The sequence below is a fragment of the Molossus molossus genome, unplaced genomic scaffold (genome assembly GCF_014108415.1).
Source record: "Molossus molossus isolate mMolMol1 unplaced genomic scaffold, mMolMol1.p scaffold_m16_p_6, whole genome shotgun sequence".
NCBI classification, from domain to species: domain Eukaryota; kingdom Metazoa; phylum Chordata; class Mammalia; order Chiroptera; family Molossidae; genus Molossus; species Molossus molossus.
Window position 1 is genome coordinate 106,615,570 of NW_023425399.1, and position 27,174 is coordinate 106,642,743.

General features: G+C 51.4%; 1 protein-coding gene across 1 annotated transcript in view; it reads right to left on the reverse strand.

Moving 5' to 3' along the window:
• Positions 1 to 5,029: 5,029 nt before the first annotated feature.
• CCBE1 (collagen and calcium binding EGF domains 1) overlaps positions 5,030 to 27,174 on the reverse strand; it is a 189,045-nt gene continuing 166,900 nt past the window's right edge. The window contains exons 4-11 of the mRNA XM_036245524.1: positions 25,884 to 26,018; positions 23,639 to 23,791; positions 18,665 to 18,768; positions 10,383 to 10,503; positions 7,489 to 7,628; positions 7,356 to 7,391; positions 6,632 to 6,667; positions 5,030 to 5,263 (exon numbers count right to left, since the gene is read on the reverse strand). Of these exons, the coding sequence (XP_036101417.1) occupies positions 5,030 to 5,263; positions 6,632 to 6,667; positions 7,356 to 7,391; positions 7,489 to 7,628; positions 10,383 to 10,503; positions 18,665 to 18,768; positions 23,639 to 23,791; positions 25,884 to 26,018 (959 nt within the window). The remainder of the gene's footprint in view (positions 5,264 to 6,631; positions 6,668 to 7,355; positions 7,392 to 7,488; positions 7,629 to 10,382; positions 10,504 to 18,664; positions 18,769 to 23,638; positions 23,792 to 25,883; positions 26,019 to 27,174) is intronic.

The following is a 27,174-nucleotide window of genomic DNA, read 5'->3' on the forward strand; positions in this document are numbered from 1 at the left end:
ATTATGTATGAAGGAGTCTCCCAGGTTTCCATCGACTGCTGTTTCACCCTGAGGACTCAGGAAGCTTCTCTCTGCGAGGGCAGAGGTCCTGGGGGCTGTGGAGTGGACGCTGCAGGCGCTCCACGCGAGACGGGGGAGTGAAGGGTTCCCGGCATGAGCGCTTGCCAGCTCCTCATAGCACTTCCCAGTTTGTAACTGCATGTTTATGTGATTCACGTATTTTGCCTGGAAGGATCCTTGTCCGTATTTGCCAAGAATCCACAGGAGGACAGGATTATGACTCACTCACTCCCTCTGGGTTTGTAATGCACGGCAGGGCGCTTCTTCCAACAAGCATCTGACAAACATTTGCTAAGGGGACGGGAGATGGGTAAACACAAGTGACTTCAGGAGGCTAGAGGCACCCTGCTAGAGTGTGAAAAACCCTTTAGAAGTAACCTCCCTTTTTTTATATCACTGCCTCCTATGTGGCCCAGCTCGTGAAAATCCCTTCCTCGGTTCCTCACAGGGGATGCTACCAACTCAGGGGGCTTCCTCCCCCACTCTATTTCTTTTAACCTTATTTTTAGGTAGTCAATTTTCTCCCTCCAAAGGAAACCTTATAAGGAATTCTGATCCAAAACCAACTAAAAATTGAGTTGATTGGGGTGCAGAGGAAGTAGGGAGAGGTGGAACCCTCACAGGCCCTCCATATATGAGCACCTTAGGTACCCCCGGTGACCCCCTGAGGGTTCCTGATTTGAAGACCCCACCCTGGGGGTCCCAGAGGATCCCCCCAGCTGGGGGATGTGGGCCTCAGAGACTCAGAAGTCAGTGGAACCTAGGCCTTCAGACCTTGACGCAAGACTCAAATGTTGGGGCCACACAGACACCCCAGGAGGTGGCCCACGCAGAATGCAGGTTCCGGCTCTGAAGAGAACTCTCTCTGCATCCCTTGTGTTCAGAGTCAACACATTCCACAGCACTGGGCATCAGGACAAAACACAGTACAACCACATAAGAAAAATAACTTTGTTATTAAGCACATACAGTTTTATCAAAAGTACTTCATAGTATTACATCCATAACTATTTGAATACTAGTGCATCTGTTATATGGACCTGTTATAAATAATGAACAAAACAGCTCTGAAGAATACGAGTCACTGGGCAGCAAAGATCGCCATGACACATGTGACCTGCCCCCCAGGGGACTTGCTGTAGGGGTATAATAAAGAACACCGAGGTACCTGGGGGGCGTGGAAGAGGCCCCTTCCTGTGGTTTCCCTAGAGCACTAATATTGAAGGATCATGTGAAGTCCAAGACTTTACGCTTTGACAATTATGGTCACGGTTGCTTTTTTTTTTTTTTCCTCTCTCAAATGGAAAATCATTTTTTGATTTGTTGTGAAACATACATGCTGACAGTGCCAGCAAAGAATGCATCTAGTTGCCTGAATTCATCACTAATAACTTTGGATGGTTCTATTCTACTAGCGGTTTGGCCCGGGCTCCTGCAAACACATACCTTTTTCAGGAAGGTGACCGGACAGATGTTAAATTTGCACAACGAGGCTGCTGTCTCTCTCTGTGACAGGCTGAAGTGGGGGGACAGGAGGGGAAGTGACACCCAATATATGAGGAGGGATTTGCTGTCACCTCAAGGAGATGTTTGGCACGGAGACTACCTTCCCCTGCATCTCTGGAAACAGGGCTCACAAGGCCAAAGTCGTTACGGATCCTGGGAAGGTAGCATGACCAGAACCGGGGTGGCCTTTGTCTTGTCTGTGGGGGGTTATTCCCCTCCCCCATGCCAATGCACATTAATTATTTAGCTGTTCACCTGTGGACATGCCCGAGGTTATACAGTAGAAATGACTTCAGTTGGTCAATCCATTTTGTGGCAGGTGTTGGAATTCACACAGAAAGGAGAAGACAGTGTCTCCTCTGCCCCCACACCCTTTGGTAGAGTACAGCCTGTCATTTATTCCTCCAGAACTGGGAAGGAAGGAGGATATTCCCAAACTGAAATGTATGCCTACCGGGCACTACTTTCAATCGCAGATTTTCATTCCCATTGCTTGCCCGAAACAGAAGCAACCTCGTAAGTCCTAGTCACAAGCCCTAGTTATCAGGGTGCAAAAAAAAATAAAAAATGGCAGTCATCATTTCTGCTAGAGGTTGAAGAGGCGTGCAAAGACCTTCCCCCCGAACTGGGAAATGGCTTAGTGAAACTAGCAAATTGTATCCCCAAAATGGCTTTTTCCTTTGGTTTTGAGCAGATGGCCTGTTTAGACAGTGTGGCTTTGGTTTTCTATCCATTACTGAAAGATACATTAGAAATAACTGTGCCTTATTATGTCTTGTCTTAGAAAAAATATGATTTGGGCATGCAAAGTACATATTTAGTCCTGCGGTCCTAGTCCAACTTTTGAAAATCTGAGGATGAAAAATGATTTTATAAATGGACCTGATCCAGCAGACTAGATGATAACAGGGAAGTTATTGTGTGTTTTGCTGGAGAACATTATCTAGAAGAGTCTCATGAATATTAATCTCCCAGATATTACTGCTATCAGTTCATTTTTTTAATATATTCACCCCAGCCTCTGTACGTCCAACATGCATTTGCTTAAATTTTACGAGCGTTTAACAATAAAGATTATAGTTCTAAACACAGTTCACTGTTAAGGAAAAGAAAAGGTAATAAAATTCCTCATTTAAAGAAAAAAAAAATCAAAGGCAGACCTAATCTTTTCTCACAAAGTCTGTGCATAATTTTCCTTGGCATCCATCCACCCACACCCTTTGAATCCTATGCTCCAGGAGCAGCCAAACAGTAACTAACGAGATGCCAGATGGGCGGCAACAGCTGCTCAGCTCATTGATTCGTAACCTCGAGCATGGGGAAGCTGCAGAGGGAAGGGATGGTGCTAGGAAAGGTGCTTGTTTTTAGCTCTGACATTTCGGTGGACAGTCCCTGGGGATTTGGGGGGAGGGAGGAGTCAGAGGGAGAGAGAGGGAGGGAGAGAGGGAGGGAGAGAGGGAGAGAGGGAGGGAGGGAGGGAGGGAGGGAGGGAGGGAGGAAGGAAGGAAGGAAGGAAGGAAGGAAGGAAGGAAGGAAGGAAGGAAGGAGGGAGAGGCATGTTTATGGAAAACTGGGCTGCTGGCTGGCTGACCGGAGTCCCGTGTTGCTAACAGAAGGGAAGGAAGGCTGTTGTCGCTCGAGATTCACAAACAGAACCCTTTTTGTCACTGTGAGAGGCTGACAGGTGGCATGCAGACACCAGCAGCAGCCCTCTTGAAACTAGTGTCCCAGGAGGAGTGTTGAGTGATGGGAAAGAAAACAAGGCGCCCATCTCCCAGAAACAGGTCAAGGTCACAGGCTGGGACGTGGAAACCCCGACACGAGCAAACGGGAGTTGTGACAGGACACCTGGCGAGGTTCAGTATGTGGCTGAAGGACTCCCGAGCAGGTGGGCGAAAAGTCATTCTGTGTGTCAAATGAGAACATGAACTTGGAGGAACCTGTAAGCTGCCCATCAAAGCCAGGGGTTCCCCAACAATACTACAAAGGAGGAGGCACTCCTGCTGGCCTTTGGGGCGTTTCCTCCTGCTCCTGTCTCCATGCACCTGAGGAAGCCTTTTCCGGAACCCACTTTCTTCTAGGCCCCCAGGTGTCTAAACAAACAGGGACGGAATGGCGGGTCTGGGAATACACCCCTTTCCAAGGGCTTCTCACTTTGCTGGGAATGGGGAATCGATGAGAAGGCCTATGATAACTTGAACTTGAACTAAATTATGGACAATTAAGGAAAAATTGGACTACTGGGAACAAAATATCTGTCAAACAAGGAAAACCGTTGTTTTCCCCTCCACATCTAGGTGAACTTTCAATAGCGTGCACTTCTCTCTGTTGGCAAGCTTGGCTGCCCCAGATGAGGACTTCTAATTCCCAAGGAGAGCAAACTGATTTGTTTCTGCCAATCAGTGGGGTCCCTGCCCGAGGTTCCCCTTCCCCGCGGCCAACAACCCGAGCCAGCCACCCCCTTCCAGCCCTGAGCCCCATGGTGCACTGACCCAACCCGAATGACACCCCTGGCACCCAGTCAGAACCGAGGAATTTCTGCACCTCTCTCTAAGGGTCAGCCACCCTGGTTCAGCAATAACCTGTGATTTACTGAGCAAGCTCACTCATTCCATCAAGTGGCTGCAAAACATCCTGGCAAACCAGCAGCCCGCTGTCCTAATGGGAATCGGAGACTTTACTCGCCTCTCTCATTATGAACAGAGAACTCGGTTCTGCAGTGATTTCCTTTTCTGAACAGGATACTGATAGGCAAGTGCGGCATGAACAATTAATAGTCCGAGTGGAATTCAGAATGTGGCAACCTACACAACGGTAAATGTGATGACTAATTTTCTCCATCTCCCCTCATCTCTGCTCCTTCTGAACTCTGTATCTTCAGTCGAAACGGGGAAATGAAGTTGGACAAGAGGCCAGAATACTGAAAACCGATGAGATCAACAAGGGAAGAGAATGATCCACCAGAGAAAATGTAATAGTGCCTCCCCCTCGTCACTGAAGAGCCTTATTTTGACACTGAGGAATAATGGTTTCTTTTGGACATATGTCTACTTTTTAAAATAAGTAACCTCACATTTCTTCGGGCTCACCTCACCACTTTTCTCTCTCATTCTGTCAAATTTAAGATACCGGGAGAGTACTTAACTCAGAAACCCAGATGTTGCTTAAAAAATAAATAAATAAAAGAGCAGTTCCAATGTCAACACCCCCACTGCTCTCAGAGGGAGGCCCGTAAATCGATCATGGGCTCCCTCAGGTCTCAGGATGTCTGGCAGGGGCCTCTGAAAAGAGTATTTGGAAGGAAAGAAACAGGGAGAAGGCAGGAAAAGAGGAAAGAAAATACAAGTGTGTCTTGTCTAGGTCTCCAGCGGTGGGTTTTGTATTCTTGTCTTTTGTTCAGATGACTTAACTGCAGGTGTGAAAACTCTTTCCTCTTCCTTTGGCATGAAGTTATTGGCATGTGCTACGGATAAAAGTCTCTGGGGGTCCCCAAGTCTCTTGTGTCGGTCCCCTTCTGGTAGTCGTCTCCAGAGCCCAAGTCCATGGTCTCCGGGGAGCCGGCGAATTCCTGAGGCAAGGGGAAGTCCTCGGCCGAAGAGTAAGGCTGGTGGCGGAACACCTGCTCCTGTAGCTCTGCGATGTCGTTGCGGATGTCGGCCAGGATCAGCAGCAGGAAGTCGAAAGAACCAGGGGGTCCCTGTGTGCAGGACCGCAGTCAGAGCCAGACCCAGACTCAGCCCCTTGCAGACCGAGGTTCCCAGGGCTCCCTCCGTAACTTGCTATTCCCGCTGTGGGCTGGCACCTACGCAGCCAACAACACGTGCCCCAGGTGGAGGAAACAGGGCCTACTCTAGTAGCCCGAGGGGCTCTGCAGATTCCCGTACCTTCTGTATGTCACATTCACCTCTTCCCTCCCAGTTCTAGGCTTTATCAAACCTGGCAGAATGAAATAGGAGAGTAACCTGCCCGGGTGACTTTCCAAAGAAATCTGGAAGATACCATGGAGGCAGAGAGTAGGGGTTAAGAGATTGGGGATCTGTTGGGTTTGAATCTCAGCTCTGCTACTTACTAGCTGGTCTTGGGCAAGTTATTTAATTTCTTTGGGTTTCTGTCTCGCCGTCCATAAAAAAGGGATAATAGTCTCAACGTTAGTGGGTTTTATAGGCTTCCAAGTGAGTATGTAAATGAGTTAATACATGTAAAGGGCTGAGACCATAGTAAACGCTCAAAAATGTTACCTTTTAAAACAAAATTACTAGTGTTTATAAGGATGCCTGACAACAACTGCAACCTAAGAGACGCTTCGAGAACCTCTGCTGCTATGTGAGAACCAGCTGCTCACATCTGCAAATACTCAGATGCACAGCATTACGAAGTCACTGGGTGCTCACTGAAGCGTGGCACATCAGATTCCAGCTGGCTTTGCACAGGTGGGGGAATGGATGCCCAGGGATGCTAAGTGACAGGCCGTGATCAGCCAGCCACAGGTGGAGAGCTGAGATGGGAACCCCGAGCTCCTACCTCTAACGCTAAAGGTCTTTGCCTTTCTTCAGAAATGACACTGACCTCTCCAAAAGCAATGGAGCTGCTTGCATTTCCTGTGCTTTTGGATGCTAGTGATTTTCATTTTTACTCCCCCAGACACCACGCATATATCCAGGTAACTTCTTCTCAGTGGTCCAACTGCCCTGCTCGACTCTGCGCTTTCTGGAGGGGATGGCGGTGGCTACATTGTTACGCATTCAGAGTAAGGACTTAGCCCCTCGGTTTCTTTTCTAGGCTCTTTAGATGTTATGTGACATACCTGAAAACAGACTCATGGCACACTGACGTTTGGAATCTTAAGACATTCCAAGTAAAGATCAGCCATGATAAAAGAAAAAGCAACAGAAGACAAATTTCCAGAATCGATTCTAAGCAGCCGCTGGAGGCCTGGTGATTTTCCTCCTAACGCCCTCGTCCGGTCAGCGCGCTGAGGGACAGCTGGGAAAGCTAGCTTTGCTAACCAGACCACCTCCCAGGGCTCTCAGCGCCGCCTCTCTGCGAGGTCCCCACTGCTACTTACCGGAGACCCTCGGGGTCCAGGTGATCCCCTCTCCCCCTAAGAACAGAAAGGTCAGGGTTAGCTTCCTGGACCACGTGGATGCCACCACCACCGTTCCTACGTTTACACTCCCCCCACGACCATCTCCTTGCCCAAAACATCTCCTTGCCCAAAACAACAGACATTTTCCATCGGAAACTAAAGCAAGCGGAGGCTGGGCGCACGGGGCAGCTTATTTGAACAGAACTGCCTGGGTCAAGTGCTTCTCATTCAGGCTTCCTCTGCAGACAGGAGGAATGCTTGTATTTCCAGGCCGTGTGTGGAAACATTCAGGAGCTTCCTCGAGTCACTCACACTGACTTTACGAGGCAAGTGGCAGGCCGCTCCCAAAGTGAACCCCCGCCCCACGTGCACAGAATGGACCTTCTGCTCTCACTTAAACACACTGCACGCAGACTCGCCCTACAGAACACTGGCTGCACAGAACCACACGGGCTCCCGGGCAGCACAGAGGCTTCTTCAAGACTCACAAGAGTCACCCCCGCCCCCTAGGAGTGGTTTCGGTGGTTGTTTTGTTATTATGGGTGTTTCATATTTTAAGGAAATTGCTGTTTAGATTTCCATCCCAGCTTGGAGGGAAAAGTATGTCTTGTCTCAGTTTTGCCTGCGAAATGGGGACAGCAGACAGCGCTTGAGCGTTACGAACGGAGACCTCCGGCTTTTAGGGACCACCCGTTAGACGTACCTTGGAGCCATCTCTTCCCGGAGCCCCTGGTGGGCCCTACAAGACAAAGGGGTTAGTTCAACAGAAGGAAAAAGCAGGCACAAAAATACAATTTCCTTAACAACAGTAAGTGGATTTCTGAGAAAATACTGACCACAGGCCCCCTCCGGCCTTGCTTAACGTGGGACAGATCCGGAGATGGCCCCATGGGCCCCATGGAGCCCCGGGGGCCGGGCTGCCCAGGAGGGCCTGGCGTACCGGGGAAGCCGGGGCTGCCCTTGGGTCCCGGCGAGCCTGCAATGGAAGAACAGCTCTTCAGCTCCACATCCGGGGAGGGGACAAGGACACAGCTCACAGGAGGCGGGAACCCTGCAGCCGCTTCCCTGGCACTCTGCCCTCTGCCCTCTGCACCCCCCACTGGGATGGCCCACTCTGTTGTCAACTTAACCCCGACTAAGTGGACTTCCCCCCTTCCTCTTGGATCATGGACCACCAGTCACTTGTCCATTCCAGCCAGAATCATGAGAGTCTTCCTGCAGATTTTCCTGTCCCACCATCCCCTTGTCCCCTCGGTGACCAGTTCCTACACATTTTACCTTGTTCTCTTCTCTTCTCAAGGTCGGTTCCTCCGTATCCCCTCAGGCACAGCAGGGTGGTGGTTACCACACCCCGACAGTGGCCAAGAGCACAGGCTCAGCGTCCGAGACCTAGGTCTGAATCCTGACAAGCTGCTTGACCTTTCACCCTTAGTTTCTCGTCTGTAAAGCTGGGCTAACAAAGTCTCCCTTGTAGAGTGGCCATGAATATTAAATGAGATTAAAAATTTTTTTTTTAATCCTCACCCAAGGATATTTTTCCATTGATTTTTAGATAGAGTGGAAGAAAGGGAGGGAGGGGGAGAGAGAGAGAAATATCAATGTGAGAGAGACACATCCATTGGTTGCCTCCCGAATGACCCTGACAGGGGCTGGGGATGAAACCTGCAACCCAGGTATGTGTCCTTGACTGGGAATCGAACCCAAGACTCTTTGGCAAATGCTCTAATCACTGAGCCAAAATGGTCAGGGCTTAAATGAGATTTTAGATACACACACACATCACTCAGCCTAGCACCTCACACATAAAAGCACTAAAAACACAAACAAAAAAACCCCAAATAAAACTGTTAGGCTTTTCTTGAATAATTAAGCCAAAGTTAAAGACAGTCACTGTTCCACTCACACCTGTTTCACACCCCTACTCTCAAGGCTGGTTGCAGATACATCCTGAAAGAACTTACTTGGGATGGAGACCAGATCTCTCCTATAACTAAATACTCTACTTCTAATAGCACAAGGACAGGCCAGAGACAATATCTTACCTTCACTTTCACAATCAATGAACTTCAGAGACCACTGTATGTCAAATACTTTTAAATGTGGGGCTTTGGTGTGAAAATGGTACCACATAACAGTGGGGGGCCAGAGAGCAGCAGCCATCTCCTCACCCCCAAAGCCAAAAGCTTCCAGCTTGATGTAGTTCCCTGTGTTGGTGCCCCAATCAATCATAGGCCTGGGGGCTGGACTTTTGGTTGAGAGTAAGAGAAACCTTATTAGTTCTCTAGCTGCCCTAACACCTCTCAAAGAAGGGCATCACAAACTGATGCTAGAAGTAAGGAATGGGCAAGAGACAGGATTGGAGGAGAAAGCAAAGCTAAAGCTAGTCCTCAATCACCTGCTCCATCAAGGACCCTGGACAGCTCAAACCATATTAGAAACCAGATGGTGGACTGGAAAGGAAAGCCAGCGAGTCATTTAGGAAGACAGCCAGCCCCTGTTCCTAGTGTGTCCTCGCTGGAGTGACAGGTAGACTGGCCTAGAGGTGAACCTTGCTGTCTGTATAGACAGACCCAAGCCATCAGTGTGTGATGGGAACCAGGAGATTAAGACATAAGTAGAGAAGAAAACCCATCATAGTTAGGGAAGAATTTTGAGCTCTTTCTCACGGACCTTACAACCTAAAATCTGCCGTGTCCTTCCTGCTTGGAGAGATCCTACCAGTGTTTCACGTGCAGCTCAAACCCCAAGCGCCCGATCAGGCTCCCTCTCCTCCTCAAGCCCCAGAGCAGGCAGCACGGTGCACTTGGGCATGCGCACACTGCTTTACCCTATTTGCCTTCGCTCTGGGTGTCTCGTCTTCCCAACAGAATGTCAGGAGGTCACTCACAACACCTAGCACACTGCTGAGCAATGACATGCAGGGACAGAACACTCTATGCTTAGAACCATTTGCTAATGTCCATGTCATTTCCTTTACTGGTGAAAAAAAACCCTATTGTTCTATCTATCTATGGAGGGAATCATAACAAAACAAAATATACTATAACATCCTGTAACTTTTTTAAAAAGTTCTCATTGCATGTATCCTGATGAAATGATAGAACAGTTGGGATTTTCTTTGAAGTGATAAGGACGAATCTCCAAAACAGCATGGCAAATGAGAAAAGCCAGGCAAGAGGAATACACACTATGAAACTCATTGCTATGACATCCTAGAACAGACACAACTGTAGTGACAGAAAGCAAGTCAGTGGTTGCCTCGAGCCAGGGATGGGGGAGGAGAGTGCTAAGGCACAAGGGATGTTCCTGGGTGATGGAAATGTGCCCCGTCTTGCTATAGATATAGGTACAGCGTGGTGGTGCATGCGTGCTAGATGTAGGAGATGTACACATGTGTCATAAGTTGTGATTTAAATGGATCCTTTTATTGTATATAATTGTATCTCAACAGTGTTGACTTAGAAAGAACAAATATGTATGTAAATGCATTTTCATTGTGTTTCTCTGTAACTTAAAACGACCTCTAAGAATGTTATCCAAGCCTAGGACAATGACCCTTTTCTCCCCAAGGCCCAAGGCCCTCACGTCACAGAGGTGTGGGTGCTCCTGGGTTCTTGCTTCAGCTCTCATCCATGGAAGTCAGAGACCTCCGTGTGGCCCCCACTCACTGTGAGCTCTTGGAAGGCCTTGGTGGTGACTGTCACCCTCCCATGCCCTTGTCCACACTCACCAGGAGGGCCCTGGCCCCCTGGCAGGCCAGGAGGTCCTGGGAGGTAGGTGTTGGAGGCCAGCGCCTTGTCGCCAGCATTGTGCTTGCCCAGGTCTGCAGCACTGTTGGGGAGCAGGGAGATCTGCAGAGAGAAGAGGCACCTGGGTCAGGAAGCGACATCTCTGTTCGCACTGTGTTTGCAGAGCCCGCGAAGCCTTTTCACGATCAGTTCCCTTCATTAGAGCCAGTTACAGCTCCGAGGGACCACAGAGATCCTCCTTCTACACCCAGAATTCCAGTAAAAACACCTTGCATGGACCCCTCGGCCAGCAGGCAGGCAGACCTGGATCGGCTGCAAATAGCCTAGACATCACCACCGGACGCATTATCCCATAATGAGTGCAATCTGCCCACGCCAGACTTTCAACTCGTTACTTTATGTCTCAAACATTTATTGTGGTCCTGTGCTTGGTCCTAAGGTGACATTAGTGACCAAGACACGGTCACTGTTCTTAAAGATGGCTCAGCCTTGGGAGCCAGGACCAAGCATGTGGCCTACATGTGCAGGTGCTAGGGAGCTAGTGGGAACCAGTGACTGTGATGTTTTTTTTTTTTTTTAATCCTCACCCTAGGACATTTTTCCATTTTTTGTTCAGCTAGAGCGAGAGGGAGAGAGAGGAAGAGAGAGAGAGAGAAACATCGATGTGAAGGGACACATCGAGTGGCTGCCACCCGCACGACCAACCAGGGCCGGGGATAAACTGCAACCGAGGTACGTGCCCTTAGCGGGAACCGAACCCGGGTCTCTCTGTACTGCAGGCTGATGCTCCAACCGCTGAGCCAAACCGGCCAGGGCAGTGACTGTGATGGTTTTAAAATATGTCCACAAATGTGACAGTCCCGCCTTCAAAAAAATGGAGGCTCATTTCCCCGCCTCTGAGTGTGGGCTGGTCCTAGAGATGTGCTTCTAATGAATAGAAAATGCCAATGTGCAACTTCTGGGATCAGGTCACACAAGGCGCTGTGGCCTCCTCTTTGCGCTCTCTTGGATTTTAGGGGCTTGCTCTAGGGGAAGCCAGAGGGACCCACCAATGAATGACCTTCGCATTCCTGAGGTAAGAACTGAATGCTACCACCTCCATTTCCTCTCTGACATCACAATGACCCCACCTTGAGGGCTGTGAGGATCACATGAGGAAATGTACTTTGACGCCCAGCACCGAACCTGGAACATACAAGAGCCTGAAAAATGGTATCCTAATCTTTTCCTTCCAAGAAGCCAAGTATGGTGTAAAACCCAGTAGAAAAGGACACATTTCTGAGGGACAGAGCAACCCCCTGACGACCTGGAACCTGGAGTCTGCAGGAACCAGGATCTCAGCAGCTTTCTGAAGAAAGTGGCATTGTCCCCACATCCTCCTGGACCAGGTCCTTCCCAGAGGGCAACTCAAGCGAGGAGAAGGCACCCAGCAATCTCATCCTTGCCTCTGGAGTGCCCTGAGGCCCTGTACCCATCTTGGATCTGACTTTTTGGGAGAGGTACCTACGACCCGTGCATGACTGGAGGTGGCCAGCTGCCACTGTGACCAAGTCGTGCCCTGCGGAGTTCAAGGTCAGCACAAAGCACTAAATTAAAAAGTGTGCAACGCTCTCCGTCTGAGGCTTCTGCCAACTTGGAATCACAGCTTCCGGGTGGACGCTGATTTGCATGCCCATGGGTATTTACTTATTTATTTCCACCTTCATGGGCAAGTTGGCATTTCTCACATGGGGGTTCCTCTCTCAGGGATCTCCTCATATCCCAAGACTCTAGAGCCCCCAGGGAAGCTCCGACGCAGCGAGGAAAGCCCGCTCCGCCAACCATGGCACAAACCAGCATCTGGGATTTCAGGCTCCCTGTCGGCGATTAGGGCACCTGGCTTCATATAACAGCAGGAAAATGGAGAAGGTGATCATGAGGTCTGGAAGCTCCAAGCCTAGGCCTGGGCGTGAGCTACAAAACGTGTCTACTGAACTGCAGTGAGGATACCAGGCTGCGGATGGTGACAGGCAGGCCTGGGGAGGTTCTGCTGGCCAAGGTGGTGTTCCCTGGCTCCGGAAGGTCCTGTCTCCGGCACTAGTGTCTATTTCTGAGCATGGAAGTTTCGTACGCCTGTTATGAAACATGATTCCGATGGAGACCCCTGGCCAGGATCTCCTTCTCCTGCTGGGTGGCCGCTGGGTTAGGGGCCAGCTTGATCCAGCTACAGAAACTAAAGATTTTTCCTAGCCTCAGAGACAGATATTCTTGCCAATGGAAGAAATCCATTATTTATTTATTTATTTTTAAACCTCACCCGAGGACATTTTTCCATTTTTTGTTCAGAGAGGGAGGGAGGGAGGGAGGGAGAGAGAGACATTGACATGAAAGGCACACATCGAGTGCCTGCCACCCACACAACCCAACAAGGGCTGGGGACAAACTGCAACCAAGGTACGTGCCCTTAGCGAGAACCGAACCCGGGTCTCTCTGGACCACAGGCTGACAATCTAACTGCTGAGCCAAACCGGCCAGGGCAAGAAATCCATTATTGATGAAAAACGAACATCGTGATAATACGTGGTTTGACTTTGGTCAACAACTTTGACCTGACACGTTAGAGAATGAATCCTCCCGTTTCCTCTTCAAGGTGCCTGCCTGGTCCTGCATCCAGTTAGCTCCTTAACAGAAGCACTTGGGATTTTTCTAAAGGTGAAAATCACGGGAAACCGCAGAGGCTTTCGGCAGGAGACATGGACCCTGCAGGCTGGCATGGAGATCCGGTAGAGCCACGGGGCGAGGGTTCCCCTGCTGTCTCATAGGCCCGCGAAGCACGAGTCAGGCCCTTTGGGGTCAAGGTCCTATTCCCGCTTCAGCTGTCCTCCTGGTGACCTGTTTAAACCTGGGATGCTCCACAGCCTGGAACTTCAAAGAAGCATCAACACTGTCTTCCGAAGGGTCCCTCCGCACCCTTAGCACTTGTGCGCACGCCCTCCTAGGCAGCTTGGGGGCCCTTTAGCTAGAATTAAAACCCTTGGGTAAAAACAGCCTTGCGGGTCCATGAGCTAGGAGATTCCTGCCCACCCACTGCCTTCCTCCAAGCTCTGAGAAGACCTAGTGTTTCCCTGAGAGATGCAAGGTACTCAGTTCCCCTGTAACCACGACTCAGAATCCAGTAAGGGTGAGCATTGGAATTAAAATCTTGTGCAACCTGAAAGTCAGAATTGCACAATTTCTGGTCGGGGATCACGTTTCAAAGTCACCACCAGGCCCCAGCTGTGTTCTAGGAGTGTATGTGCAATGGTGCTGATATCTGATGTCACTGTGTCCCAGCAAGCGGCGGCCTCTACCTGCAGGTGCGTGCCTATGGTCCTGGGTGGCCTGGGAGCGGGCCGGTGGAGGATGGAAATTTACAAGCAAGTCGACTCTGACTGGGGGACGGAGGGTCAACGCTGGCAGCTGGTCTGGCCCAACTTTACCATCCGCTTCCCAGAGAAAAACTGCACTGTGGGCCCCACTGGTGGACTTGGACATTAGGCAGACTTCTGGTTACATCTCAGCCCAGCCACTTTTGACCTGTGGGATCTTGGGTAAGCACACAACCTGGATTTCCTCACCTCTAAAATGAGAATCGTAACAGCCACCTAGGCAGACTGTGGGGAGGGGGAGGGTGATGTTGTCTTTAATGCACCTGGCCCAGCGCCCCGCCTCAGGCCCACCAGCAGCCAGCACCATGGACACAGTGGCGATGCTCTGCCCAGGGGCGGCTGTTTCTAAGGAGCTGTGTGACTCTGGGAGGTCCCTTTACCCTCCCCGTTTCCCAGCTTCATGTCTACAAAATGAGAGGTCGGGACCAGACTGAAATCCTGCCTTTCGATGTAAAATGGTGTAAGCAAGCCTGGAGGAGAACTGCACGCGGGGACTTGCGGGGTGCTCCCTGGTGCCCTTCCCAGCCCTCTGCTCTGCTAGCTCCCTCCTGAAGGCCAGCAGGTGATCCAGTACACGTGGCCCGGACCCCCAGCGGCCGCCTGCTGGGTAACTCCGCCCTGGCCCCCCACCAGCTCCTCTCTGCATCGGCCCCAGTGGGAAGCAAAGGTTTGGCTTTGGCGGCAGCTGGCCAGAGTCCCTGGCTTGACTTGCTGTCCAAACACAAAAGAGAACGAGCTTGTGGGATGCAGGTGTTTGGGAAGAAAGTTGTAGGACTGGGAGAAGACTCTGCATTTTTCCTGGATTCCATTCAGTGGAATTGTGACTCTCATGACCTCCCATTAGACCTGTTGGTGTGAATCAGTTAGATGCTGCCCGTGAAGGACCTAAACAACCTTACTCATGTGGTGAACATTCACAGAGCAGGTACCGCTCTAGTCCTTTATACACATCAATGCATTTTGTCAGCATGAAAACCCTATGCAGGAGGGATTATTATCATCCCCTTTTTATAGAACTGAGGCACAGAGAGGTTAAGTAACTTACCCAGGGCCACAGAGCCAGCAAGTGATGCAACTTGGATTTAAACTTAGCCACTCTGATTCCGGAGTCTATGTTCCTAACCAGTGCACCAAGCTGCCTAGTATTAGCGATAACCCAATAATTCCAAGAAGACCCATTTTAGAGCCCCGAGATCAAGGTGGGAAGTCCCAGGCTTCCGAGAAGCCACACATCTGCCTGCATAAAGGCAGCGCTAGAGTGAGCACAGGCAGCCCTCGGCTCGCAGACCTGCTCCCACTTTTGAAACCGCATTGCCCCCCGACTGCTGAGTGCCTGCCCCACTCCGCTTGGCAGCCGCTGATCGAAGGCAAGACTTCATTCCACACTGGGTTGGAGTCCTCACCTCCCAGCCCACCGCAGGGCAGAGCAGGTGCTCAACGAGCTTCCGGAACCACTACTCACGCTCCCTTCAACTGCTCGCAGCAACGCCACTCGCGGACACGACAGTCCCTGCAGCAGGGACAGAGCGGCGTCTGAAAACAGGCTCCTTGGCTCCGTCTTTCCTCCTTGCTCTCGCGGACCTGAGACACTTCTCTGCAAGTTCAATGATGGCTATCTGATGTAGCCCTAAACCTCTCTTTCTAGCCAAGTCGCCTAGTTTCCCCCTCAAACCAGGAAGAAAGTGTGGCACAGAGGCACTGGGGCCTGCACACCACGTTAAAAAGCTTGTGATTGGAAAACAAAAGCATGCAATCTGGAAATCCCAGAGAACAAATCTAGCCCAGCAGATTATCCTAAGGCGAGCACCCTCTGAATGAATACCTGAGTGAAAAACAGAACTTGGTCACTTGCCGGAAGACTGTTCATGTGTCCTGACCCAATTAGTCTCCTCCTTCCCCCCAAAGCAACCACTGTCCTGATTTTTATCACTTCCCGTGTTTTAAAAAAATAATGTATTGCCCAACTGTGCATGCCTGAACGCTATTAGCCTTGTCCATTTAAAAAAGATGTTCTTTAAGTCCCTTTAAATCTGCAGGTCCACCTCTTTCTTTGCCTTACACTTGACCCTTTGAAGAACCCAGGCCTTTGCTCTGTGGGGTTTCCTGGGGCTGGGGTCTGGCTGACCGTGCCCTCAGAGTGCAGTTCAACGCGTCAGCATACCATTTTACACTGTGGGCTTGGCTACAGTCCAGGACACCAGTACCACTTCTTAGTTAGTGTTCATTTGGACAGATGTCCTATGTTCTTTTTTTGTGCAGAAGAGACGGCAGCAGGAGTAGAGAGATAAAGTTAAAAGCCAACTGACCATCCCAACACCAGCAGGAGTGAGAAAACATGGGATGTAGGTCCTCATGGGCAGTGACTGCACCTCCTGGAGAATATCAGCCACCTTCTCACAGGGTCACGGTGAGAAGGCAAGGAGATCCTGGCCATAAAATGACTTTATAGCCCTGGCCGGTTTGGCTCAGCAGTTGGAGCGTCGGCCTGTGGACCAGAAAGTCCCGGGTTCACTTCCCGCTAAGGGCACGTACCTTGGTTGCAGTTTGTCCCTGGCCCCAGTTGGGGTCATGTGGGTGGCAACCACTTGATGTGTCTCTCTCGCATCGATGTTTCTCTCTCTTTCTTCCTCCGTCTCTCCCTCCCGCTGTAACTGAAGGTAAATGCAAAAATGTCCTCAGGTAAGGATTTAAAAAAATGACTTTATAAACTGCATAATGCAACACATTCTACTAGGCACCTTTGAAAATGAGTTGCTCCTCAAAAAGTGCCTCGAACATCAGCATGAGCCCAGAGTTGCCACGTGCATTTGTAGGAGAATCACGAACAAGGCGGACCAATCCCAGCCCCACCCAACTGCACGAGGGTTCTTGGAGTTCTAAGAAGAACCTGCCATGATGCGTACGGGGCTCTGCACTGGGTCTTGAAGGATGACAGGTGTTGTGACACAGACGTCCGACTTCTTTTAATATTTCTTCTTTCACGGAACGGAAAGCATTGCAAGGAAGTTATGAGAAAACCAGATGTTGACTTAGCAACAAAATTTCTGAGCAACGTGTGAGACGCAGCAGCCCCGATTCTGAAGCTCGCCCAGGCTGGGAAGAGCCGCGCTGTCGCTCTCGCAGCACTGACTGCTCAGGAGAGGAGGCAGGTGGCTTAGGTCTTGAGACTGGTCAGCTTCCTCCCCCGAGCCCTAATCCTCTGAACTACGAAACGCAAATTTACTTCTTCTGTGAAACTTTTCTTGGATTCGTTCAATACCAGTGTCAACCCATGTTCAAGCTGGTGGGGTGTGGGGGGATGCAGGTATATTTCTGTGTTTATACACCTGCAAGGCTCTCTGCCTCCCTACTGGATCACAACCTGTCTAGAACCATGACTGTATTGTCTGTGCCTGTGCTAAAATTGATAGATTCCCACCAAACATGTAAGAAAGGCCTGCATGTTTGTGGAACACGGAAAAGCAACATTGTCTTATGCTTACTCTTTTGCCCTTTAGAATAACTAAATGCCAAAGTTCAACGATCGTCCACACCTCTTTGATGCCGAATGGGAGCGATGAAATAAACAAACCAGTATTCTTATGTTCTGGCAGCATAAGAGCCACCTGTGAGACGCGGGCAAACGGGTGAACGGGTGGCCTGCTGACCGTAGTAGAAACAATGCCATCAATCTGGGGGAGGGCATTTGACCAGGAAATCAGGTCACCAGCTCCATCACAAGGGCATTGCTCACAGGGCACTGACGTTACCAGAAATCTGATATTCTGCCAACATGCATGGGAGACTTTCAGAGAGTCAGCCCGCACCATCAGTGACATGGGGTACCCAAATGGTTTTTTTCTGAGGTGCATGGAGTCCAGACAAAGCACAGGTTATACTTTTTAAAATCCTCACCCAAGGATTATTTTAGAGAGAGAGGAAGGGAGAGGGAGGGAGAGAGAAACACTGATGTGAGAAAGAAACATCGATTGGCTGCCTCCCGTATGAGCCCCAACTGGGGATTGAACTCGCAACCCAGGTATGTGCCCTGACCAGAAATCGAACCTATGACCTTTCCATGTATGGGATGATGTTCCAACCAACTGAGCCACCTGGCCAGGGCTATAATTTTTAAATGTGAAAAATAAAGCCACTACAGAAATTCACCATCAGCTTCTGGAAGTTTATAAAGAGGATGTTCTTTATTGATAAAATATAGACAAATTATCAGATAAAAATGGAATCGCCTATGTTTGCCCCAGGGCCATGCTTCTGGTTGATCATTTTACAAAAAGTCACAATAGTCACAGTTCACTCTCCACAACTTTACCATGTGCCCCTTACCTAGGGGTCTATTTTATTTTATTATTATTTTTAATCCTCACCCGAGTACTTCTTTCCATTTTTGTTCAGATAGAGTGGGAGGGAGAGAGAGGAAGAGAGAGAGAGAGAGAAACATCGACGTGAAAGGGACACATCAAGTGGCTGCCTCCCGCACAACCCCACCCAGGGCCGGGGACGGACCGCAACCGAGGTACGTGCTGTTGACCGGAATCGAACCCACGACTCATTGGTCCACAGGCCGACGCTCTAACCGCTGAGCCAAACCAGCTGGGGCTAGGTGTCTGTTTTAATAGTCACCCCCTGCCTTCATTGCATTCTGTTGCCCCTTAGACGGTCAGCTCTGAGGGTGGTGGGCAAAGCATCCCAGTCTAAGCCTCGTTGGCACCAACCTCAGTGAACGCTCAACGAGGTTGCGGATTTATTTCCTTCTTGTTTCTACACATTCTTCCATATGATGTCTGGCAGGCCCTCCGATTCTGTGACTGTTTCTAATGCCTCTGATTTTGTGACTGTTTCTAATGCCCCACACATACCTTTTGCTTCAGCTGCAGCACGGTCTGCTTCATCTGGTGAAACTCCTTGCACGAAGCACAGCAGGTGCCGGCCCTCACCGCATTCTCGGCCTTCTCGTCGTGCCCTGAGGGAGGAGACGCTGTGGTCCATCTGGGAGGCCGGACACCCAGCCCCGCAGACGGCATCACGAGAGGCAGGCCTGGGTGGACGGCTGGCCGTGGAACGTTCGAGGGATTTATGGTTCTCAGGGGCACTGGCAGCACACCCTGGTCGAGGAGAGAGGGAGAGGGACCTCTCTCTGTTTTGGGCTCAGCTGTTCCCAGTTAGGCATCCCAGCCTCCTTCTCTTTCATGTGGGAAAATGTGAACCCTGGCCCTTTTATCAGGACTTTCTGGGAGACAGGCTGCATGGATGTGACATGATTTATACTCCCCTCCAAAGGCCCATGTTCACACGCCATAAATTACCCCCCCAGCTCAGCAGGGGGCCTCACATGCAGGACTCACAGAGCTAGTCCTTATCACTGCCCGGCATCCACCTGATCAAAGGCAGCACGGCCAGGCCAGGCGGGGCACAGATCAGGGCCGGGCTGACCTCCAAGTGGCGATGTAAAGCTGGGATAGAAAACGTGCCAGGCATTCTGGACACGCCCACCCGGGGCAAGTGGAACAGGCCCAAGAAGGCCCTCGGCCGCCCACCGGGAAGGGTCCCTGTGCCATCTCCTAGGGCACTGGGTGCTCCAAGGGCTTTCTGTAAAGTCATCTTTTGCCAAGGAAAGAATGGGTGAATTAAACGGTGCCATGGCCAACAATTCACACAGTTCTCATCCTACTGGCAACACACACTGTGTGCTGGGGGACTAGCCCCCGGAGGTCACCTTGCTTCTGATGAGTAGGTGAAGACTCCCGAGGGCTGTGCACCAGGCAGCAGTGGTGTGGGCCAGGACTGGGTGACAGGCTGTGCGAGCATTTTGTTGGGGTGGACAGGACATTGTGACACCTGTAAGTGGGAACCTTCCTCGCTGAGAAGGCCTGTGGTGCTGGGCCAGGTGTGCTGCTTGTGTGACAGATAACACGCTATCTGGCCTGTAGCTCGGGACAGTAGAGTACTGTCTCCCCCAAGTCCTTTCTGGCGGCCCCCCTGCTTTCCTTCGTTATCCTCTCTTCTGGGGACCCCCTCTGCTGCCTCCATTCATGGAATTCTACCAACGAGCACGGCCCCACTTGAGCGTTCGCCCCAGAGGCCCGTGCCAGCGCAGTTCTAGCGAAGCCCCCCAAGTGCCTGAAGCACGCTCCCCGCTCCAGGAACAGCGGCCTTGGAGCCGGAAATGCCCGGCCTGTTTTCTGTCCCTTTCCGAAATGATCAGAACAGAGATCAAGATGAACTTTGTCCCAAAGACTTCGGAAGCTCTCACAGACAGAGAAACAGGAGTGTAAGCTCTGGTGGAGTCTGATGATCGGGGCTGAGCCCTGAGGTCGCCCTGAAGTCACAGCTTCTCTGAGCATCTGCTCCTTGAAATGCAAAACAACAAGGGGACTTACCAGCTGGGATTGCTGTGAGGTGTCAATTACACATTCCCAGGACAGTGCCCGGTGCATGACAAATGCTCCAGAAATGTTAATGCGATGCCATTGCTGGCATCTTTTTAAAAAGTAAGTTACCTACAACATGGCAGATGTCTTTCCTTTGGAGAGAGCTCTCAGAGGATTGACGGTAAGTAACTGTGTAGATCGGAGTGTGCATTGTGTTCTGAACTGGAGCTCATCCACTCTGCCATCTGTCCACAGACCTGTCAAATGTGGAGCTAAAATAATCCTGCATGCGCTACATTCGTAATTCATTTAGAAACCTCGGTGACATCTTTGACTTTGTGTTCATCCTCTCAATGTAGCCATTGAGTGTCTCTGACCGTGACCACGTTGAGTGAGGTATCGCTTAACATACTGCTCCAACCTGTCCCAGTTTTAAAGGTGCAATATTATCAATTAGCCACACGGGGGCAGAGAGCTCTCGTTTCTCCGGATGTTGAGCAGGGCATACATACATCCTAAGCATTAGAAACAGAATTCCTTACGTACCATATTAGTAATATTTAATAAACTTAGACAAACTAAAGAATGTTTCTAACATACTTCACACGAGCAGTGTCACAAGCAAACAAAGCATGTTTGTTTTTAAAAGTCGACGGCGCAGATGTGTGCCCTGGAAGCAGTTCTCAACCCTGGTGGCACATTACAACCACTTGGGAGGCTTTAAAAAATCCTGCTGACCATGTTGCACCCCACCCAACTGGGAGTCACAGCAGGGGGATGGTATCCAAATTGTTTAAAGCCCCTGCCCAGGTTGAGAAGCACTGATCTATGGATTAGTGGAGCTTGAAAGTGATATGAAACACCTGGCTGTCCCTGACACTTTGAACTGTACCAAGTGACACTGGGGGTCATGGTCACTTTATCAGAAAGCAAACAAAAGTTGATAAATAGAGACCCATAAGCTAATGACTATGGAGCCAACATGTCCTTACTGCGTCTCCTCCTGAGGGCTACACAGACTCCAGCCGCACCCGTTCAGAGAGAGAATCACAGTGACCGAGCGAGCGGTGCTCAGCCAGCCGAGCCACCACGCCCGTGTGCACGGCAACCCGCCCTTCCGCCCTCCGCCCGCTCTCTGGACAAAGGGCTGAGGCTGTGCTCAGTTTTCAATTCCTCTGACTCACGTTACAGACATTGGACAATGCAAAGTCAAAATAAAAAAAACCAGGAGGAGGAAAGGAGTTTTCGATCATGTGTTTATACTTAATAATCATTACCTCCTCATCAAAAAAAAAAAAGACCGTGATGAAATATTCAGCTCATTAATTAGTCCAAAACAGATGAAACCACTTAGCTGCCTCTGCTGTTCCTGGTCCAGGGCTCGCCTGGCCCCTAACTTTTCTCATTGCTAAGCTGACTGGCTGGATGCTGACTGCTCGTCTTTCAGGTACAGTGAGCTCTCTGTGTTGGTGGTGCAGTGGGGCACGGGTTGGAGTCCTGGCACTCGTTACACAAAGGACAAAGTCACCACACAGGGACTCACAGGGCTGGCAGGGCTTACTGCTTTTACTGAGGCAATATCACACCAAACTGCATAAAACATCTGCAAGGGCAAAAGGGTCTTCAGAGCTCCCCTCGTCCCACCCTCTTGTCTACAGAGCAGAAAACTGAGGCCCTGGAGATGCGTCCAATGACACTTAGCTGGTTAATACTAAAAAAAAAAGTCGTGCCTGGCCGGTTTGGCTCAGCGGTTAGAGTGTCGGCCTGTGGTCCAGAGAGACCTGGGTTCAGTTCCCGCTAAGGGCACGTACCTCGGTTGCAATTTGTCCCCGGCCCTGGTTGGTCGTGTGGGTGGCAGCCACTCGATGTGTCCCTTTCACATCGATGTTTCTCTCTCTCTCCTCTCTCTGTTCCTCTTTCTCCCTCCACTCTACCTGAACAAAAAAAATGTCCTCGGGAAAAACAATTAAAAAAAAAGTCCTCCTTCAACCCCTGCTTCCAGCACCTCTGGGCACGTGGGCCCACAGGTGTCAGGCTTTCAATAATTTTCACAGGGCTCTCCACAGGATTCATCCACATTATCCAAACTGCCCAGTTCTGAGCTGGCTCCAGAGACACATTTTGCCTCTACTTCTAACACATGGTGGCTTCCTCGTGACTCCACCGGTTCCTCATAATTTTACTTTGTGGTTAAGTTTTTCCCGTGTGAGAAAGTTGGTCCCCGGCTGTTGGCTGTGCCGAGCTGATGGCAATTGCCTTCCACCCCTTTTTGAACCTCAGACTACAGCCCCGAATCACTAACGAGCTCCTGAGCGCCCAGACAGTTCTGGCTCTTGGTCTCCCTGCATTTCTTGGCACCCAGGATCCACCCATTTCCTCTCCCACAGATGGCCCCAGGCCCAGGTAGCCTCCCCACGGATAGCCACCCTGCCACTTCCTCTCCCAGAGGTGACGGGAGATCTGAGCCTGAGCTCTGGACGATGACAGCTTCCTGGCCTTGTAAGCCTTGGACACAGGAGCACAAGTGCCCTCCCTTCCCCTCCCCTTACCCTCCCTTACCCCCTTCCCTCCCTCCCCCTCCAAACTTAAAGTAGCAGCCCAGTATCCAAGCTGATCATAGCCCTGAGCCTTCTGATATCTCTGTTCAATCAGTTTCTCAAATGCTGCAGAGAAAGGCCAGCTTTTAGAGAGAGAGGAAGGGAGAGGGAGAGAGAGATAGAGACGTCAATGAGAGAGAACACTGATTGGCTGGCCGGCTCCCCACTGGGGATCTGGCCCACAACCTGGGCATGTGCCCTAACCGGGAATTGAACCGGCGACCTCTTGGTACATGGGTCGACACTCCACCACTGAGTCACACCAGCTGGGCAGAAAAGTCCAGCTTTTAAAACTTTTCCACTTCACTGTGATTGTATTTGCAAAATACACTAAAAATAAATTACTAGAAAAATAAGGCATAAAATAGCAGCAGAAATTCCTGGATTTAGACAAGACTTCTCTCTCAAACTGGAGGAAAATTTTCTAAACACTCTCAACTTCTGCTTCTATGCAGTCATGAACCAAACCACAAAAGTGCATCGCAGGCCCAGAGCCATGGACTATACACTCTGGGCAGCATGGATGCAGACCGTTACCTTACATGGAAATGTTTCCTATTTATATTCAGCCCATTGTCTCCGAGAGAACACAGTGTTTCTGCCTCTTCTTGCGCATCCTAGTTTGGTCTAAGCATGTAACTAAGGTCTACCGATTTCCCCCTGCGCACACCTCCCGCTCGGTGGGAGCTTCCTCCCCACGCCGGCTCACCACCCTGCAGCTCTCGGGCGTTGCTCTCACCAGGGCTCTTTGGAAGAGGGTGGACCTGACCCAGGTCCCACCTGCCGTTCATATAAATGCCCCTTCCAAGTACCCATCTATCCATCCGCCCACCCACCCATCCAGTTAGGGGCATCATTTACTCACCAGTGTCGTTGGGGTACTTGTCTCCCTTGGTGCACGTCCTCCCGTCGTCCTCCTGGATGTAGCCCTCCCGGCATTCACAGCGGTAGCTGCCCAGGGTGTTGATGCAGATGTGTGCACACAGGGTCTCGTTGCTGGTGGCACACTCGTCGATATCTGGGTTTGAACCAAAGGCAGATGGCACTCAGTTTCCAAGAATTCACTTCCAACACAACAGGCGACATGAGTCTTGGCCCTTCTGTTTGTGTCTGCAAAGCACACTTTGCCAGACCTCTCTCAGAGAAGCCGGGAATACAGCCGGAAGCTAGACACCAGAGCAACAGGGACATGAAAGGCAGCGTCACCATGGTTACGACGGACCAGGGATGGGGCTCCTGCTCGCGCCTGCTGTTCTCCAGTCAGGTGGCTGGTGCGGACGCCGGCAGCCTTCCCCGGTCCCACCTGTCACACCGACAGAAGCGTGCCCTAAACATGCCGCAGGTGACACACTCTGAAAAGTGAGCATCGGAGAAATGGTTTTCTGCAAGACCTCCATGTTCCCTTTATGTTTGGCTATCGTTCCAAATTGCGTGTGGTGACCCGAGGTCACTCCGGAAGGGCCCCTTCCCAGTTAAGAGACGTGATGGTACCTGGGAAAAGCCACTTCTGATAAAAGAAAATAGTCATCATGGGTCTCATGGAGAGAGTTTTCCCCAGGAAACTTTGGCCTCATCCATGACCCAAACAGACCCCTCGTGAGCTGTGGAAATGAGCCGTGAGACCACCAAGCAAGTAACCGGTAGGAGTTTACGTGGAGCCGGCACATCACGGCCCCGCTTCCCTGCTGAGTGGGGTACAACGAATCTGTTCCCCGCCAGGAAGAAGAGAGGGTGCCGGATCTGCGTCCTGCCATTGGCGGCAGACACCGGGTGGCGGTGAGCGGGAGCCAGGACACGCAGTGGGGCCTGTGCACATGTGGCGGCTGAGAGAGCCCGGCCCTCACTTCTGGATTCAGACGACGACTCCCTGGACAGGCTGCCCGGACCTACCTCTGGCAGGCCCTGTGTGGGCCGAGGGGAGTGTGGTCATCTGCAGGCGACAATGTCACACAGCTGATCCTCCCGTTCCTCAGGCTGACCACCTCTCCTCAGGCCCCTGTCCCACATCTAAGCGTGATGCTGCCTCTGTGTCAGATGAGACTGACAGAAACGGGCGGAACTCGTAGCAGAGAGCTGGTTTTGCTGACCCCCAAATGAAAAGAACAGGGCACCGCGCCACAAATCAGAGCCCTTGTGCTTGGGCTCAGGGGCACGGAGTGGCATCCCCTGCTCTCTGTAGGAGAGATGGTCCCCACTCCATTCACATGGTAGCCTCAATCCCATTCCTTGGCAACATGGGGCGCCTTCCCAGGTACCCCCGGGAGAAGCCCAGAGACCTACTAACTTCTCTGGAATGGTTCTTTCCAGAGGCCCTGCTCATCTCTGCTCCTTTGCTTTGCACTGGGGCCCATGCGCCGCTCTCGGCTCATCCTCCAGCTGCTGCTCAATCTAGACTGTGCGCTGAGTCCCAGAGGCATCTGCATGCATGCAGACTTCCGAACCCCCTCAGAGTCTGGAGGGGAGGCCAGGCGTCCTTTCTATTTTTTTTCAGTGAGAACTCCAGATGTTTCTGAGACAGGTTCACCACAACTGATTGCACTTTGAAACGCGTGGCTCCGGGGGACAATAAGCCTGTCTCAGGAACTCAGAGGGCGGGGCTGGGGGAGGGAACAGGCCCGTGGGCTGCACAGCGCTGACTCTGCTCCCTGCAGCCCAGGTGGTTGGCTTCAGCGCCCTGACTCACTTCCAACCTGCCTGCCTCATGGACACTCCCCTTTCCAGCCTCCTCCTCCTCCTCCTCCTCCCGAGAGAATGCTTCCTCCCGCTTAGGTTTCCACATTCCTCCCCGCTCAACGTTCTGTGTTCCATCTGCTTTACATTGGATAATGTTCCCCTTTTCCTGCTGGCATATCTCACTGCCCATGAGGACCTGACTGGCACCACTCCCCGAAGAACTCCTTGGCCACTGTTGGTCTCGATAATCGAGGTGAAGGGCAGGGATCCCCCAGAAGGATGACAACAGACTGGAACTAGTAAGCATCGGGACAGAAGGGCAGGAATCACAGATCAGAGCGGCCCTGTGAGCTGGTCCTATGATGAAGAGCATCTGACACAGCCCAGAGCGGAATGAGGCACGAGTCAGGAGCTGGAAACAGACGCTGCCAACACACCCAGGCAGTAGGGCTTCTCCCGCCTCCGGTGCCTGTCGCGGTCATAGCGGTATCCAGGGTAACAGGTGCACAGCACGCGGCCGAAGTTATCTGTGCACTGCTGTTCACAGGGGGCCTCGGCACACACGTCATAATCTGAAAGAGAGAAATGTGAGCTCATATAAACCACTGTCACTCCTAGGCAGAGGTGGGTCACCTGGCTCTGGTCCAGAGCAGGCTTCCTGGGCTGCACTCTGCTCCAGGGCAAATGTGACGTGTGCCCGGCTGTGTCTGCAGGGGCGCGAGCTCTTCAGGCCGCAGGTGCCTCTGAGAAACGTGGTGCCAAGCGTCGCAGTGGTTAGAAGCAAACATCAACTGTGATTTCCCCTCGGGGTCACCTCCTCATCCGCGGGTCATTGTCCCTCATCCCGAGAGCAAAGGCGCTCTCGATGGCCAGGCTCTGCTCTGCAGCATTGCCTGGGCCTGTCTCTTACCCAGGGACTTCCTTCCCGCCCAACACTCAGGAACGGCCAGCCCTGGTGATGGGTGTTGTCCTCCTAATGGGGGGGAGCAGGGCTGGAAGTCAGGCCAGCTCCAGGGAGGGCGAGGGAGGCTTTGGACAGAGCTGTGTGTGAGTCAGTGTGCGTGTCGTGTGTGTTGTAGGGGTGCATGCCAGGGGGTGGGTTCTGCATGCTGAGAAGGGGCTGGGTAAGGCTGAATGGTAGGACATCTCGTTCTAGCCCGAAGCCCGTGGAAACTGGGGTGGGTGGTCTACTCCTCATAAAGACTTCGGGCACCTCCTCCTCTCCGTCCTTACTAACTGATATTTAACGAGCCTCTGAAGGGACTTGACTCTAAGTCAGGCGCTCAGGCGGCATGTTTACTGGCCGACTAGATCAGCATCCCATCAATCACCACACTGAATTCCCCAGGTGCTGACAGACGCATTATCCTTGGACGCGGCGTAAGCCTGGCTTCACTCTGCCACATATGAAGGCCAAGTGGTGGGCTGGCAGCCCCTGCTGTGGGCGGGGTCAGTGGGACAAGGCGCATGCCTTTCTCATGATGACCTGCAAAGCCACCCTGGATAAATACTTCTCTCTGCGATGGAGATTCCAGGTCTGCTTTGCTATGTGTGTGTCCCTGGTCAAATGTGTGGTCCTTGCCTAAGCAGCATCTCCAGGCAGCAACACTCTGTGCCCTACATTTCTCATGCTCACAGGCTCCCGCATGGCTATCGAATGCCTACTCTCTGCCAGGTCCTATTCTAGGAGATGCCGCATTAAGGTGAGGTGCAGGGTCTGGAGGCAAC